Below are 18,940 nucleotides of genomic sequence, written 5' to 3'. Positions count from 1 at the left end.
GCCTTTACATATGCTGGGTTGAAACAATGTTCAGCTGTGTACAACTGGGGAATGTACAACTGTTTGGTTTGGTTTATGTGGTTTAACGTCCCATAGCAACTTGGTCTATGAGGGACTCCGAAGGGGAGGGCTCCGGATAATTTTGACCACTTGAAGTTCTTTACCGTGCATTGACATTGCACAGTACATGGGCCTCTAGCATTTCTCCTCCATCGAAATGCGACCGCCACGGTTGGGATCGAACCCTCATCTTTCAGGTTAGCAGCCGTGCACCATAACCACTGATCCATCACAGAGGCTACTGTAGAGTAGGGTGTTGCTGCTATGATGAATGCTTGCTACTGCGGCATCATTAAGCCATATAATCGGTACGTGTGCATGAAGGATTGATTCTGACAGGCACAGTGGACTTCTATAAAGACAAACGCTTTTAAGCATAGTTCACCAGTGCGCAGGACCTAGGACCATTGTTTAGTTTTCCATAGGTGCAATAAAAAAAGTGATTAGCATGCATCATTCAACTTGTGGATTTTGGTTAGCATAAAATTTTCCAGGGCTACCAAAGCATAATTGAATGGGTTTGTAGGGGCAGATGTGGTTTCAGCCTGGCAAAGCAACAGGGCATGGCAAGTGACCCAGCATGTGTCATTTATTATGGCACATTCCGCGCTTTAAACACAATAGCGGTTTCCTAGGAAGGTACGAGTTGTGAGCAGTTTTTAGCAAACAGCGGGCACAAAAGAGTGTTTGTTCCAGAAAAGGCTAAAGCCCATATTCGAGTTGACCACAGGTACCGTGTACATTTTTCATTTTGGGTGGAAAAACAGCGCGAAGGGACAGAAGACAAAGATCAAGGAAACCACACGGACGAGAGCATCTTTGTGTTCCGTCCCTTCGCACTGTTTTTCCACCCAAAATGAACGTATACCAACTCACCCAACTTTCCATTCTACTACAGGTACTTTGTGGGATTCTAAAAGTGCAGCTCTTCTAAGGGGGCTTAAGCACTGTTTCCTTTTTATTTTAGTCTGTTACAGATAAAGCATGGACGTTATGGGGTTTAAAATTGGGGAGATAAATGTGTTCTCCCCGCTTAAGCGCGGCTGACACAGTTCAAAACCGCCCGGACCCCACCCCGTGGTCGCGAGCGCTACCGAGCGCTCGCCGACCACGCTGGGCCTTGCTCTGCGGGAACAAAGGAAAGACACACTGGCTGACACAAACAAGGCATTTACTGCTATAGCAACAATAACGCCAGCTAGCAACAAAATACACTGAGGAATCTAGGATGTCAGACTCACCAGCACGGTTACGAGCGAATTTTCGCCCACGGAAGGGCTGAGGGAATAACTCTGAGGCCGGACGGGACGAGCTGAGGGGAACATGTTTCCACACGATGTCGCCCGCGGCAAAGAGCGGAGCGGCTCGCGAAACGTCCGCTAGCTATCCCGGTGCCGAGCAGAAGAGAGCCCGTCGCTCCCCGAGAGCGCGCAGCAAAACGCCATCCGTGGCGCTGGTGTCGCTGCGACGCGAGCGCCCTCCCCTGTTAGTTAAAGTAACCAAACTGAGAAGAGCGCGTTTCGTGGGAGCTAACTACAGGGAACTAGTGCATTGAGGGAAAGCGAATGCAGGGGACGAAGGCGTCCCCACAACGTGCAGGGAAAAGATGCTCTCCACACTTGACTAGGGCATGTTGTCTAGAAGAAAAATGAAACAGCAAACCGTGCAAACATTTTGTTTTTGTTGGTCCCTTTCATGGTTTGCCTACAGTGCCTGCATGCCCATACACATTCTTATATTTCTGGCACTTTTGTCGAGCAAGATTTTCGATAAGCTGCGCAGGGTTACTAGGGCCTGTCATGTTCATCATAAGGAGAGTCTACTGTATATTTCAAGCTCATTTTGAAGGAAAGAGACTTTGGATAAGGACTCTTGAAGGAAAAATGCTTATTTGAATAAAATTTCTTTTACTGTTCTGAAATGTTAGATATACCATGTTAATATCATCAGCTGGTATAAATTGTCGCAAAAATGTTTTGTAATTTTTTAATCATATCTTCCTTTGAAAAGCACTAAATTTGCTTCTCATTCCAATAGTTGTAACTTGCAAATCATGCTTTGGAGTTTATGCAGGTATACCTATTAGCTGTGCAGTGAACTGGAACAAAGAGTCTGTGGTGAGATAGCCAGGAATTATCACAAAAAAACTGAAGACATGCAATAATATTGGCTTTCCAAAGGTACAGATGTTGAGAAAACAGGCCGCAACATGAAAAATTTTTTAATGGATCTCAATAATCCTAGTTCATTGCACATCCTGGTATGTAATAAATGAATGTGCCAAGTTTCAAGAGAAAACCTTCACTGGGTGTAACATTATTCATGTTGGCGTAACACAGAAAAGAAGAAAATTGCATTTTGAAAAAAATAATAATGAAATTGCAAGTTCTATGCAGCCAAGTTTCTGTATGTACATGAAAGCAAAGTCCTACAGGCCTAAAATGCTTCATATGTATAGGAAGGTTCTCCTTGAGTGCTTCCCTCATCTTTTTTTGCGTGTGTTGCAGCTCGCCTTTTTTTCCTTCGTTTTTTCTTTTTCTTTCATTTAGCACGGTGCAAGTGACAATTTAGCCTGTAACTTTTGAACGGCACTAGCTAGAATCATAATTTTTCGTGAAAAAGGCAGAAGAATGTTTGTGGTTATAAATGCATTTAAAAATGAAAAAAATATCATTTTTCAGGAAATTTGGTATTTCAAGAGTGTTAAAGGTGATTTATTGGTGGCAGCAATTACCTGAAGAGGTCTCTCTGATAGAAAGTTTCTTCTTCTAGTTTATATGTGATGCGTTGTTTGCATTGGTAAAAGCATTTTTCGAATATAGCTTTTTGAGTAGAAACCTGGTTGAACCTAATTTAAAAGTGATAGCTGTAGTAGAAACTGGGTGCACTTTGGGGGCACGGTTCGTTGAGTGCAGTACAGCTGTTGCTGTCACTTCTTCATCCTGGGGCGGCTGAGAAGCCTGGCAGTTTTTCTTCATAAACTTCTTGAGGTGCAAACATCGGTAAATACTGCGTTTTACTCAAAGGTTCCTACTTATGTAGCATAACCGAAAAATTTGTTGCTCAAGTTGCCACCTGTTGTATGAGATGATTTTTTTTGTGTAGTGCCATGTATTTAAAACATGCAGTGCTTATAGTTTGGATGCAATTTAAGGGGGTGAGGACTCTCACTCTCCATCTCTGATCTTGTGTGTAAGGTTAGCTGCTGGTTGAACTATATGTGATCATGTTCAGCTGGTATGTACTATTATGCAGGAACACATTGTCATAAATAATATTGCTGTCACATGGAGTGAATTAGGATCGAACTCTGTGCAAGCCTGGTGTTGCTGTGTGGTCAGTTCCATTTATGATTGAGCTTGATCATGCTCACCCCCAAGGTAGTTCCTCTAGCGTGATTGAGATTTTGGTCCAGACGGTGGATCTACAGTTGTTGCTTTCATGCTCGGGAAACATTTAGATGCAAACCAAAAACTAAGCAAGCCGCAGTGATGGCTTAGTGGTTACGGTGCTAGACTGCTGACCCGAAAGATGCAGCTTCGATCCCAGCCGTGTGAGTCGCATTCCGATGGAGGTGAAGTGCTGTGAAATGTCAGTGTGCTTTAAAGAACCCCAGGTGGTCGAAATGATCCGGAGTCCTCCACTACGGCATCCCTCACAGCCTTAGTCACTTTGGGATGTTAAACCCCATAAATCAATCCAAACCAAAAACTGGCCAAGCTGCTTGGCTGCATGTAATTAAAAGAGTTGCGCAGCAGCATTTCTATCAAAAGTGTTTTGGTTTACTTTGTTTGATTACATACAAATTCGCTTGCTGAACTACTACAGTTGCATGCAGTACCACCTGGCATGTTACAGGCCAACAACTCTTCATTCAGGGTTTTGTGGGAACTTATAGCGGTATTGCATACTGAGTGCATGTGGAACTTCAATGAGGGTCAGGCTCAGTCGAGATCAAAGGTGCCAGTGTGAGAGCAGTATCAGCCTGTTATGTAGTGGGTATAGGTATTTGAAACTTTCATTGTCTGACATTTTTTTTGTTGGTTCACAAGGTTGCATGCTTTGCAAAATATTTTCTACTTGCCTCCACATCTAATGGAAGGTGTCAGAGTCAGAGGAGTCTTTTATTGTGTTTAGGCTTGCTGAGAAACCCACTATAAATTGGCAATATAATTTATATCACATTTTGAATAGGATTACAGAGGAAGTATATTTACGTGAGCTTGTTAAGGTTTTATGAGAGCAAGTTTTATGTCAACATTGCTTCTTCCTTTTGCAGGGTAGCATATTTGCAGCTGTAGTGTCCACCTACCTGTATTGGTAGTCATCAGACTTTATGGCTGTTAAAAAATTCATTGCAGTTGTATTCGTTGACTTTTGGACTTTTAAGGAAGATGACTGTTAAGTGTGAATGAAACCTTGCGACTCTGCTCAGCTGTCAAATTTTCAATGAACCAGTTTCAGCCTCTCGCACAATCAGTTCTTGGCCAGGCATATCTGAGGAAAATGCTGCTCCGATGGCTGTAAAAATGCCTGCACTGATTACCCTCACAGACTTCCTACAGTCAGTTTAAAATGCTGCAACAAGTGAGGTACTGTGGATCTCTTGATACGGGCCGTGAAGAAGTAAGCTTGGATTAGAAGAGACTTTGTGCGGTTGAGCTGGATTGTTTAAAAGGGGACATACTGCGCAGTGTTGCCATAGTTTAAAGGGCTTGTACATGAGCAAGCATCACTACAAATCATGATGAGAGGAAATGCTAATAAAGTGAAACACTTCATGTAGCAGTCCGTCACAGTTGGCTACACACACTGACTTCATATCTCATGGAAATTTTTTTGGTACAAAACTATTTGCGATTCACTAGTGCATGTTCGCACAGGCTAATGGATCAAGGTGTTCCATTTACAAATCATTCTGCAATCAGCTGGCTGCTTTAGAGTGCAGCCTAGTCTGATTTGCTGAAACTGCCTCATAGGTTCATATGTTTTATGTAACGTTGCAGTGTGAATCGTGCTCTGCCAGAACAGGTGATCGCAATATTGCTCAGCTAGAAAATGCTTAGTACACGCATACTGCTTTGTAGGCGGAGGTACTCTCTTCGCCATAAGTAACCAAGAAACTGGGTTTGCCTCTCAGCCATGTATGAAGCCCTTATGGGACTCCCATGGACCGAAAGGTCCCAGAAGGTGAGGACTAGGGTTCTCCTTACCTCGTGCAGACTTAGTGCTTAAGGGCTGCCATAAGTGTCGTGCTACATGGCTAAGAAGCAAAACCCGTTGATCGGTTACATTTGGTAAAGGCAGTACATGTTATGTCGCCTGATGCTTGTCTTTTGTCTGTTCTTGGAGCATTGTTTCTCCTGAGAGCTGTTTGACATATAGCATTCCTCCACATTGATGTAGTGCTGTAATGTGTACGAAGATACCGGCATGAGATAAGAAAAGTTATATTATGGGCTTTGTATTTTTTAGTGCTTAAAGTTACATTTAAGGAGCAGCATTGAAAGTACTTAGTTTTATGAAATTAGCTTACAACACAAAGCAACTCTACTGGTTGAAAATTGTATGCTGGCTCTAGTTAGAAATATTTTTGTCATGTTTACACAACAGCTGCAGCTCCTCTGTGATTCTTTTCAAACAGAGGCCATTCAGGATTCATGTATGGCTAGCAAGAAAAATAGAAGCACTGTCCACCAAAGGTTGGATGACACACACAGCAAGACATCAAGAAACAGCGGCAAATGGTGAGCTTTAAATACTATTTGGCTTGTTTTTTCTTCATATGTGGGGGCTGCCAAAGGAAAAACAAAAAAAAGTCTTGTTATGTTTTATTGACTGTTTCCATGCATGCACTTCAACAATGGCCCTGTAATTTTTTGTTACTTCTGTGACCTTGTTTACTTGTCCATTTTTGATTGGGCGTACTTGCTACAACTTGTTTTTCTAAGTGCGCAATAGTGCTGAGGCTTGTATGTCTTTTGCTACAAACTTGAGGCCCGATTGATAAGGTTCTTGTCACTTTCATGTTGCAGGTTGTCAGAAATATAGGTAATAGTGTGGACCTTCGTAATCGTATCTGCACTGTAATGCAGTCTATTGTAGTGGTCAACAGACCTTTCGTAGTTTACTGGTTTGCTGTGCGGAACGCATTTACATAGGGTTTAGTTATGAAATAAAATGCACCATTGCTCAGAAAGCTGTCTGTATATGTCAAGTAGTCCGGAGCCTGTCGTGGCATAGTGGCTTGTGGCAGTCTGCCATAAAAAGAGTTTCGATAGATAAGTGTAGTTGTTTGGAAGGCAGGTAGCGAGAAGCCTTGTGCAGACATTTTATTTTTGCTGGGTTCTGGGTTTTGAGTTAGCCTTTTTTACAAGCCGTGGCGCCCTCTGGGGAGTGCGCGAAAATTCGTCCGCTGCCTACAAAACGGATTGAAAATAAGTGCACGTGAACGTCGCTTGCACGAGGCCGCCGCCGCCGGGATCGAACCCGGGATCGATCCCGACCGCGGCGGCCGCGTATCGAAGGAGGCAAATTATTCCGGAGCCCTCCACTACGGCACCTCTTTCTCTCTTCCTTCTCTCACTCCCACCTTCCTCCCCTACCTTATGGTTCAGGTGTCCACCGAAATGTGAGACTGCATCGTTTCCTTTCCTCAAAAACGAATTTTCATTTTTTTTTTTTTCCCCGATCTGCTTTCGCGATGCGACAACTTCGCGAGCGAAGTGCCGCATGCACCTGTCGCTAATATGAACTGCGCATGCGCGATAAAGCTGCTTTTTAGTTGCGTCAAAACGCCTGAAAAAGCAATGAACGGAAACCGATACACAGCAGCATGGAGGCACAGCAGTGTGGCCGGAGATTATGCTCCGGTTAACGGAGTTTTTACATCAAAAGGGCTTTCGGCAAAACTCGTCCACGCGTTTAATGGTGAAACTGGCAACTGCAAGTGATTGCCCCGTTTATAAAATCTCTAAAATGACCGAATGAAAGCTTGACAGAAATGTCCTCAACTTAATACTTGAAAATGGCCAGCCTGAAAATTGTTTTAAACGGTACCAAAGCGGCACACGGCGGTGTCATTTTACAGAAATTATTTGGACAAAGAAGAAAATTTACCGTACAAGTACTGTTAGATTGTGAACGTCTAAGGACCATGGAGATGTCCAAATTTTTTCTTGCGTGTTTTCATCATGCGTTTTCATCAGCCGAACGATGGCTGTCACGTTTAGTTGGTGTTTAGGTCACATTAGTTATGAAAATTATGGCAGTATAACTGCTGATACGTCGTTTATTGTCATTCCAGCACTTGAAGCATGCTGGCTTACGTGTTGTAGTGAATTAAGCTAGGTATTGGCGATTATTATTTGTTTTTTCGTTGCTCACGTGACCAAAACACACCACGTCACTGCCATCTTTCGTATGATGAAACCGAAACCGAAAAAAGCAATTATTTAGTGGTTGTAGGCGAATACCGCGTGGTGAACCATGTATTTTAATGGCTAACGCATCATTTGAAAGAAGAAAACATGCAAGTAAAACTAGTGTATATGGTCCTGTAGGCGTGGCATGTAACATTTGTGCGCGGTGTAGTACGTCGCACGACGCTAACAGCACTTTTAGAACCTCCAACACGCTGAAATAAATATATTATCCGGAAGTGTGTTCATAAATGAGGGAGAGCTGGTACGGCGGGCACAAGGCAATGGACAACACGATCGCCTCATCAAAACTTACTTCACTGACTTGACTCGTTTCATTTCTTTGCCTAAAGTAACTTAGGTGCAGTCTGCTGCTTGCGAGCGCGTTCATCTGAGCCCTGTCTGAGCGAAGTTCAAACGAAGTTTCAGACATAGAAAATAGGGCCGTATGTGCGCTGCCTATTCGTCAACTGCGGCGTGATTCAGACAGACTGTAGGCAACGTTGCCCTAGATTGGCAGCATGGCGCAACGTTGTTAGATCTCGTACGGTGGCATGGCGAGAGAGCACTGAATCTTCGGTGAGAGTGAGGTGTTGCATATATTTGCTACTGGTGCTATCTTTCATTTGTGCGTATACTTACTGACGTCAAGGGGTACTCCTGAATAGTTGTGCGTTACCGAAATTCGTGCTGATATTCAAGGCTGTCTTTTGGCGGCCAGTGAATCGTTCAGCGCTGGTCGTTATCGCATCGTTTCGTTCGCGGCAACCTGGCAGCTTTTGTGGGACTTGCTGAAATGAGCTGATATGCCCGAAAGGTAAAGTTGCGTTGTTGCGATTGTCTGGCCCTATTTTCGATCAATCTGTTTCTTGCTGAAGCAGCGTCAGTGCTTTGAACCTAGTTGGAGAGCTATCAACGACCCGCGAGTCCCGTGCTGCTGTAATGTGTACTAGTTGATACGCAGATTGCTTCAAGGTGTACGAATTATGCTGGCCAAGAAAATGTGTTTACCGGTGCTTGTTCACGCCAGCTGTCGTTGCGCGTTTACCTGCTCACGTTAGTTTCGCTGCGTACGGGATTTTCGCAGTCTCCTGCACTCGCACGCGCTTCACCGATGTGCGTCATATTCGAGCATCGGTTAAAAAGTCTAGCTGTTGCTTTGAGCTTATGGCTACTCGCTACTCTGTGCTGTTGCGAGCGTTTTTCTCTTTAATGTGACCACTGTCTACAAAACGGGGCTTAGCAGCGCTGTGTTCTCCGTTTGCACCCGTGCGCGCGTTGAAACTCGGCACCGACATTTTCTATTTCTTCGTCATGTGTACTCGTCGGCAGCTGATGTTTATTTCGGGGCTTTAGGGAATCTAATTTCTGTTCAAATTTTTTTTAGTCTTTCGTGTGTGCATGGTGGTTTCATAATTTCGTGTAAGGTGCTTGTAGACTGCTCTGAAAGCAAATCTTTGACTTGTGATTTGAAAGTACTTGTTCAGTACTGTGCAGAGAAACCAATTTGCAATCAAAAGGCATCAGGAGGTTATGGCACAAAGTACTTACATGGCACATGCATAACCCCGGTTTATGAAAGGACATCTGAGAATTATTCAAATGAATTGGCGGGTTAAATGAGGTGGATAAAAACACGACTGCTTTGAGTAAGACGAGTGTGCCATTGATGCATAGTTCACTATGCTTATTTCAGTGTGAGTATGTGGTTGGAAAGTGGAAGTAAACAGTGCAATGAGTGTTTGTTCTTTGTAATATGGCAGCATTATGAAGACAAAGCAATTCTTCTGTTTACAATTGTTTCCATTTGTGCACCTTTTTAGTTTGTAAATAGGGGTCAGATTTTTTTTGCTTTAAACTGAAAAAAAAAGAAAGAAATTGCGTGTACCAAATTCAGTTTCAACTGAAAATGGTTGGTATTATTCTTGAAAAGCACCACAGCTGACTGGCTATCGAGTATGAGTTACACTCAGTCAAAGGAAACAAATAATGAAGGTGCGGGAGCCAGGGGCAGGGTGAGTCGTTATACTGCTTGATTAAGTAGCGCAGTTGTGCATTTTGAGGTATTGCTTCACCACCTTGTATACCCTAGGAGACTGGGAGGCTCCACCTCATCGCTGAATGTCATTTGCTAATGTAGGGCTGTTCACTGTCATCACCCGCTTAGGGCAGTTACCTGGATAAACAGGTTTTTCCGTTGCATGTAAAGACGCTTGAAACCATCCATATATAAGTGTCATGAAAAGGTGTCATGTTCAGGCTACCGTGACAGTTCAGTGGCGGTTGACAACACAGACCACATGATTGCTCTTGCCCTTTCTCAACAACCCAGAGATAGCTAAGCAACCCACTTTTTAGAAATCCCCCATGGCCTCATAAAGCACTTCATCTGCTGACAGTCGCCAAGGGCGACACATTTTCTGTTCGCTGCTCCTCTTTTCTGGAACTTGGTCTTGAGCAGAATGTATTCCACTTGGCTGTTATTCCCATTTGCTGTAGAGGAAACTAAGTTTGAAATATTTCAGTGGAGGTGGAATGCAAAAATGCCATATGCTGGGATTTTGCCACACATTAGAAAACAGAAGTGGTTTAAATTAATAGGCTTGCACAATAGCGTGCCTGATAGCCCGCAGTGTTATATTTGTTTAAAAAAAATAAGTTCATTATTCATCAAAGCTTTGAATCATAATGTTTTGGGGTACAGTAGACTAGCGATAATTCAAACTCTGATAATTCGAACTTTTGGTTAATTCAAACAAATTTCAAAATTTTGGTTGGCTGGCTATATTTTCAGTGCATTTTAAAGTCGCTTATTTTGTACCATGTGTTCTCTTCAATCCGCTTAATTAAAAATTTTCGACTTGCTCCAACGCTGCGACGTGCGAAAGAGCGGCGGCCAAGGTTGGATACGTCAGGTTTTCGGTGCCGCGTGAGCTGAAAATTCGTCCCCTCTAACTGGTTAGCTCAGATGCGGTTGAAGGGGGGCTGTGTCGATTGGAGTCGCCCTGTTGCCAGATAGTTCTGTTTTCTGAGCTTTGCTACCAGCCCGCGACGATATCGGCAGCTGGCCACACATCAGTGAACCAAGGCCAGCTGTGAGCCATTTCCGAGACTGACTGGCACGTTGCTGGACTTTTTTTCTTTTTAGTGCATTTAGTGTGTGTTCCCCTTGCTTCCCTCCATGTGGTTGTGTGTGCCAAAAATGCGCGGTCATCACAAACTGCTCTTGTGAAGGCTCCACCGCTACTGCGTCGCACCTGTGAAGGAGGCCATGATGGCCTTACCATTTTGGAGCAGTCCTGCTTTGATATTCCTGACAGTGGACATGCAGCACACCATGACGGAATTGCGGAAAACTGTCATTGCCACGCAGTTTCCACTAAAGTGCGGAAGACCCTTGCTTATTTTTTCATCTGTTAAACTGACTGCAGTCCGAAACTGTTTTCTGCAAGAATTTTTGTAGCCGTTCAGCTATTGCAACTTTGGATAATTCAGATGCTTTTTTCAGTCCCTAGAGGTCCCAGTTAATGTGGTTTTACTCTATTGTAAAACCAGTGCATTATTGACAACTTCTTTTTCAACCACATAGCCAGGTGGAGACTGCTGGTTGAGTAAAGACATCAGTTCCTTTCACCCATATTTTATGTTGTGTTAGAGAATTTTGCTATGTCAGCATAATGAAATAGTTCTAAAATACTATTTGTATGCACAGATGTCCATAAAACATATCTCATTTAGTCTTGAATCATATGTCTGTTAATTCAAACAAAAATCTCTGGTTCCTTAAAGTTTCAATTAATAAGAGTCTACTGTGTAAGCACCAAAATATGGCTGCTGAATTAACTGCTATGCATTTATTTACTAGAAGGAAGCATTATTTATAGCTTGATTCTAACAAATGCTTTATACTACTATGCCAAGACACTTGGAGGAGGAAAAACCTTGTCTTCCAAATTATTAATGTCTGTAATATACCCAAATTATTAATGTCTGTAATATGCGATTGGCAACCGAAGTAAATGGAACATGATTCTATGATCTGAGGAGTGTGGTATCTCGCATATTTGAAATTTGTTGGAATAGCATGTTGGTGCTTAAATCTGATACTGAAATGCTTACATACAAGCACAGCCATGTGTGCCATGTGTGCACAGGTTGTGCTTGTGTTGTAGAAAGAAAGCTTTCAATAAATATCGCTTGTTCCGGCTACATTGATACCAGAACCTTAACACTAAAAATATTTTTAAAGCTCATTAATTTAATGAATTTATCATAGTATATCACTTATGTGTACCTCTTTCAGATACGACTATTTCTTCAATTTATGGCAGTACTAAGCTTACAGTAGAACACTGCTATAGTAAACTCTGATAAAGTGAAACTGGAGTCCCATTTCACCTTCCATAGGTGACTAAATTTTTTAAAATTTATAATAAAGATAAAGAAACAGCTTTAGTAAAGAGCATCTGGCCTGGCTGTGGCGACGTACTTCCCACAGAATGATGACATCATGGCACGTGCGAAGTGGAGGATCTCGAGGCCAACGTTCGGAAGCAAATGGATACCAAAATTATAAAATAATGTTTTTTTTTTTTTTAGGTGGCTTCACCACCAAGCGCGAGAGTGCAAGGAGAAGCCAACTTTTTGAAGGCCAGGGGCCTCATGGCAAAGCGCATGGCACACACACACACACACAAAAAAATAAGCGGGCTGTGAATGTAGAAGGAAAGAGGCTCAGTTCGCTAAGAAAGGAAAGCCAGTAAAAGTGCTGGGATGAGTGGTATAGGGCGAACGTTTGCAGCGTGGCAGCGGCGGCACAGCGTGGGTGGTTTTGCCGTGCTTGACTGTGTCACGTGTGTTTCTCAATTTTTGCCTCTTAAATGACACTGAAGCTGTGGAAGACATTGCTGTGTTCATGCAAAGCTTTCATTTTACATGGAATCAAACAAGCATTATATTCATTGCCGCATTTTATTCGTACAAATTCAGTACTTCCACAAGACGTGATAGCATGATAGCATAGCAAAACATGATAGCATAAAATGTGATAACAAAATAAATAATTATCATATAAAGGGTTGATAAGAGATAGATGGGAGGTATTTCTGAGTATTGCTTTATAAGCCAACACTTTTTATTTAGTATGTAGCCAGAGAGCATCTTCAGAGCCATGCCATCACCAACAACTGATATAGTAAAGATTTTTGCTACTTCTAGTGGCATTACTGTAGAGGGGCTCTACTGTATATGAATATCGAATCAAATAATGGTATTTGTAATAAAACCTCAGTATTAAGAGCTTTCTGGGACAGTTACAGTATGAATTGGTAGAAGGCAAAATTTGTCATGTCCAAAGCCCAAGCACCAAACAAGTGGAAAAGCTTTAGTGAGAAATTCTAGAGGCCCGTGTACTGTGCAATGTCAGTGCACGTTAAAGAACCCCAGGTGGTCGAAATTTCCAGAGCCCTCCACTGCGGCGTCTCTCATAGCCTTAGTCGCTTTGGGACGTTAAACCCCATAAACTAAATTAAACATAAACTAAACTTTAGTGCCTGTTGTTGTTGATATTTTCTGGTGAAGAAAGTGGTGATGCTTGTCTAGTTCTGCGTTTTCTTGAATATGCAGACTTTTTCAGAGCACGTTCATATGCAAACTCATGACAATACTTGCATTGCTAAAGCTTGTGGCACATCAAAGAATGTTGAGAGAATGTAGCATTTTATCTTACCCAACCGTTGGCAGTTTAATAGTCACAGTCAAATTCCTTAAGAGCTTTTGGTTTGTTCGTGGTATGACCTGCACATAGCGGCTTTTCTAGCAGCAAAGTAGTGTGCCTTATTCTTGAATTCAAAAATTTCTTTGGTTATGTCCTTGCTGAAAGCTTCCCCCCCCAAGGCCATGAAAAATCCACTTTTGAGAAAGCAACTGTGGGGAAGGTTTTTGTTGGGGGCATGAAATTAGTAATAAATAAATTTTGTTCAGGTGACGATTGTTATTTGCATTATTAAAAGATTGCATTTTTTTTTTGCTTTTTCAGTCCACCAATGAAACAGGATCATCAAATGGGGCATGCTTCAGATGAAAGGAGTGATTGTGATGACGACCATGTCAGACACACAGGTCATGATCGAAAAAAGGATCGAAAGCGTGAAACGGATCCAGATCGCAAAAGAGATGCAGACCACGAGAGACGCCGAAATGATGGTGGTCATGACAGAGAGCGGGATTCTGACTACCACCGAAGAGAAAAAAGGCACCACGACCACAGGAGAGACCATGACAGGGATAGAGACCGCAGAGACGATCGGGATGAAGATCGGAAACAGGATCGCCATAGGAGGGATGACCACAAACGTAGCCGGAGAGAAGAGCGGGATGAGAGGCATCGGGAGGGCCACGGCAAGAGGGATGAACACAGAAGTGACCATGATCATACTCGAAAAGGTGATAAAAGAGATGACGAGGAAGGGTCAGGTGCCTGGAGGATGGATCACAAGAATGACCATGATCGTAGTCGCAGGGGTGATCGCAGAGACGAAGATGAATGGTCAGGTGCCTCCAGAGATGACCACAGTAAAAGGAAAGGCAGGGATGAGGGGGAGGGGCCCAAGCGAGCCCGGAAGAGCTCTCCTGATGCGGAGATCGAGCCACCACGAAAGAAGGATGTCATCACTGGGCGTACTGGTGGTGCTTACATACCACCTGCCCGTCTTCGCATGATGCAGGAGCAGATTACGGACAAGTCAAGGTAGGTGCTGCCGGCTCTGAAATTATTAAATGCAGGCTCTAAGGTACTATAATGGGATTGTGCTCGTAATTACTTAAACCATTGGTTTCCTTTTAAGCACAGAAGGCATTACAGATGAGATTAGGTACAAACGTACATACATGCGGAGGGGGAGCTGTAGTTGCAAAAGAATCATTGCAAGCATCAAGTTCCAACAAAATTTTTATGCTTTGTCTTTCAGTGCTCTTTTGCTTTCATGAGCAGCTAACTGTTAATACTACCCTGATATGGAAGCTACTTTGTACCAGTGCACAACTAATAAGCATGTCGGCTTTTACTATAACCTGTTTTGATTTTGGTTGTAAAAAGCACCAGGCATGCCGTGACATCACTAGGTGCCTAGGCAAGCACACCTGCTCATCACATGGGTTCAGAATCCTTTGACATACTTTTGATTGGTGTACTGTGCTGTAGTGTCTTAGAAAAACTGCTGGGCTATTGTGTAGTAATGTATGGTGTCAGCCCTCCTGGCTGAATGCTATTGAAGCTGAGTGCTATTCTTTGTAGTGAGTGCCCTGCCGTGGTGGCTCAGTGGTTACGGTGCTCGGCTGCTTACCCGAAAGACGCGGGTTTGATCCCGGCCGCGGCGGCCGAATTTCGATAAAGGCGAAATTCTAGAGGCCTGTGTACTGTGCAATGTCACTGTGCGTTAAAAAACCCCAGGTGGTCGAAATTTCCGGAGCCCTTCACTACGGCGTCCCTCATAGCCTGAGTTGCTTTGGGACGTTAAACCCCAATAAACCGATCTTTGTAGTGAGTAAGCCATTTTTGTGAGGCTGCTGTCAGCATTGCAGGGTGCTGTATGGGCTCACCTCTTAAATTGTTTAATATCAATTTCAGACACGTTCTAGACTATGTTTAATACTCTCACCTTGCAAAAAATATCTGTGTACACAAGTAAGTTTATGTTGACCCCTCTTGGAAATATACACCAAATTTTGATGTCAGTGTTACTTGAGCAGCTATCTGGTAAAAAAACTTGTTACACCAGTTCTGAAGCAACCAGTGGATGTAATATTGATTGTGTAAAGTTTGCAGGTATTGTTGGAATATAAATGGAACAGAAATTGATGTTGGCTCTTTGCCTCTATGGTTACTAAGCGTAATTTGTATATGGTAGGGCTAAACAGGTCCAATTTTCATAGTAATTGATTTGTGCAAGTTTGCAGGAGTATGAAGTATGCAGACAAATTTGGTTATAAATGGTAATTATTGAGCTGCTGCTGTACAAGACTACTATTTATTTCTATTTATTTTCATCAGTCTGGAACATAATTTTGTATTAGTACTTTGTATTTAGTGGCTGGCAAAATATGTGTTAAGGAGTGTAGGCACTAACTTTTTAATTGTGTGTTTCCTTCGGGATGATGCGTAAGACATTGATATATATCATTCACCACACAGTATTTGTCAATGATCGCTAAATAAATATTTAAGTTTGCTTTCTCATGCTGTTTCAGTTTCAACAGCGGAGCAATGGCTATGACTTCGAAGTTCAGTTAGGTGATGTGATGCATGAAAAAACTGCAATATAACCGCTGCTTTGTCATTTGGACTCACTACTACGCTAAAGCCAGCCTGCCTCAATAGCCAGAATGACAGAAGAAGAAGCGGCGATTATATCACTATTTACTCATGCCTCATGTGACCTGTACTGAACCTCGATGCCACAGCCATCATTCTGGTGTTGAAACTTGAACCGAAAATGCAGGAGAGAATAAATTCAGTTGTTAATTATTTGGTGGTCGTTGGTATTTTTGTATTTTCTCTTTCGTAAACTGGCTTTAGGGTATATGGGTGCTGTTGATTGCTGTGTTCTGGGGGAAATAATGCAACCTTTTGTTAGTCCACTTGAGTGCAGTTGTTGATTCTAAATGCTTTGTTTTCAGTGTGGAATATCAGCGCATTGCTTGGGAAGCACTGAAAAAAAGCATCAATGGTTTGGTAAACAAAGCAAACGTTGGAAACATAGATGTTATAATCAAGGAATTGATGCGGGAGAACCTCGTCCGTGGAAGGTAAGCCTAATTTGTTCCAGTTTATGAATACACAATAAAACATTTTAATTCTTAGTGAGAGACGAATTGCACACATGAGGGGTTGTTTATTTTTGCTCGTAGGCCTGTATCAGCATATATATGTTCTGCATGTTTAGCTGTTTCATTTCCTTCACTGAGGTGTTTTGTGCTGTAAATCTCTTATTACTAAATCATAATGTTCAACCTGAACTGGCTGAAGTGCCTTTTGAGCATTCAAAGTTGTCATGCGTGTCTCCTAATTATACAGAACTACATGAAAATGATGGTCCTGTGCCTACCGTTGTTGCCTAACTTTGTTTACATATTCATAGATATCTGTGCTCTGAGTTGGAGCATCTAAGTTGGAGTGTCATCTAGTTTGCTTGAATGTGTGCACAGCATGTTGTGGTTGGGCTTTCTGGTCGGACTCTTTGTGGTATAATAATTTCAAACACAGCTTTTTTCCTCGTACTATTGAGCATTGGAACTTAATTCCTTGCATAACGCGGTCTCTTCCATTAAACTCATTTTTAACAGCTATCGGTGCCACATGATATTTTCTTTGTGTTGTGTTCATTGTGCATTGCTTCAATTTATTAGTTACAGCCTATCACACTGTTCATGCTATGTATTCAAACATTTTAGATGTAATCTTTGTGTGTGCATGCGTGCGTGTACGTGTACGTGTGTGTGTGTGTGTGCGCACTGTACATTGCAGCCTCAATAGGGACTGCAGTATGTAAAAATAAATAAATAAATATATTGTCTTTCTTTTCCAGGGGCCTTTTGTGCCGCACAATTATGACTGCTCAGGCAGCATCACCAACCTTTACACATGTTTATGCAGCACTGGTGGCAGTCATAAATACTAGGGTAAGCATACCTTGAGCTATTCATGCTGTCTTGTCATGCTGTCTTTGACTTGCAAGTGGCTAACCACCTGTATTTGTTTACAGTTTCCTCAGACAGGGGAGCTCATACTGAAGAGACTGGTGATCCAATTCAGGCGATCTTTCAAGCGAAATGACAAGCTTACATGCATGGCTTCTGTGCGTTTCATCGCTCATCTTTTAAACCAGCAAGTGGTGAGTGCCTCGGGTTCTCAGTACAGTTTAATGCTAACTGAAATGCTTTTCAAAATGTTTCACCCAAGCATGCATTGCCAAAGGTTCTGTGTTTTGTTGACTGTGTTTGTGAACATGAGAAAATATATTTTAAAAAAGCATGAAGCTTTGCACAAAAGTTGACGAACACACAATAGTACATGAAACGAGCGCAGCATGCTTCCCTATAAAAGTGGAAGCAAGTTCTGTTGTCTAGTTTGGCAACTATCTTGGTCACATTTGTAGTAATGGTGTCTGTGTGGAGCAGTATCTAGCTTTTGCAGAAGCATGTGAGTTGGTGAACCATACCTTGGCACAACCACTCACTCACATTATGTCTGCTTACATCCATGAACACTCACAGTCAGAACTGCTCACTTGCACTAACACTCACGTCCGCTCGCATTCACACCCACTGGCATTCACAACTGCTCGCTCGCACTCTTGCCCACTTATGCGCACATCCAGTCACTCACATTCACATTCACTCACTGTTTCCTTTTTTGTTAACAACAGAGGGGATGAGAGATCTACTGCAGCGAAAATGATACTTTTAAGCAAAATGAACTTATAAGCTTTCATTCGCTTGTAGTGCTTTTCTTTTGTAGTTTTCCTCTTGAGCAAAGTGCTGGCATTACTCAGAGACTTTATATTTTAGATTCCTTTGCCAAGTATAGAAAAATTAAGTTCAAACTCTATGCACCCAAGCAATCAAAAAAGGAGTGGCCAGTTCGTTTGCCACCTCATATCCACTGCCTAAAATCGCTGTAAGGTTTTGTCACCATTAGCGCGAGATGAGCATCATTTCTGGAGCAGATTAAAATACTAAGTATTACCATTTTGGTTATCTCCTTGGGCATCAAGGTATTACCATGTCTCATGCTGTGCATACAAAAAATAAAAAGGCTCCTTCAAGTACAAGGTAAAAACAAGAACCTCTAGCATTACCAAAAAGCATGCTTGGTTTTTGTGTCTTCTCCAAGCTTGAGTCGAGCTTGTGCAGTTCGGGGGTCAGGCCGAGTGGGTCGGGTTCCTCGGGTGGGCAATGGAAGGTCCTTCTGGCTCCGGGTCTGGTCCAGTGAAATAATTATGGCCAGTGCAAAGCTCTACCATGCACACACCTGGGCACCTAAAAGCTGTGCAGTACTCGCGATCCCACCTTATGTTAATTCCTGTAGATAAGCGGACAGTTGTTGCTTTAGCAGCAAGCTTTGGAAGAGAGTTGCCATCTGGGTCAGCCACTGTGTGCCTCGTCTCTTCCGAGTCCTTCGTCTTTTGACTGGTTTAATTCAAGCATTGGAACTCTGCTTATATGAGTTCGAGCTGTGTAGGAGGGGTGACACGAGATATCTATCTACCTTTCAAGTAGTCGCAATGGGAAATTCGATCAAAGGGTACAGTGCAACCCGCAGCGGCTCATTGTACCCATGAAGGGCCTGCGCCCATGCCAGCGCTGAACTGGTAAGGTGAACAGGAATGAATGGTTGCCGTTCCCGCGGCAACAAAATCCTCTTCTTTGGTCGTCCAGACACCCACGTGCTGCCTCGCCTC

At 42.8% G+C, this 18,940-nt stretch overlaps 1 protein-coding gene across 1 annotated transcript in view; it reads left to right on the top strand.

Annotated features, from left to right (window-relative positions):
- Window positions 1-18,940, top strand: part of ncm (pre-mRNA-splicing factor nucampholin) — a 49,381-nt gene that overhangs the window by 11,165 nt on the left and 19,276 nt on the right. Inside the window, exons 4-8 of the mRNA XM_089579230.1 lie at window positions 5,705-5,807; window positions 13,519-14,229; window positions 16,158-16,286; window positions 17,066-17,159; window positions 17,243-17,371. Of these exons, the coding sequence (XP_089435356.1) occupies window positions 5,705-5,807; window positions 13,519-14,229; window positions 16,158-16,286; window positions 17,066-17,159; window positions 17,243-17,371 (1,166 nt within the window). The remainder of the gene's footprint in view (window positions 1-5,704; window positions 5,808-13,518; window positions 14,230-16,157; window positions 16,287-17,065; window positions 17,160-17,242; window positions 17,372-18,940) is intronic.

The sequence above is a fragment of the Amblyomma mixtum genome, chromosome 3, assembly GCF_055824585.1.
Source record: "Amblyomma mixtum isolate Tamu chromosome 3, ASM5582458v1, whole genome shotgun sequence".
NCBI lineage: Eukaryota > Metazoa > Arthropoda > Arachnida > Ixodida > Ixodidae > Amblyomma > Amblyomma mixtum.
Note: the sequence above shows the minus strand (reverse complement) of the source record. Positions and strands in the feature narration are given on the sequence as shown.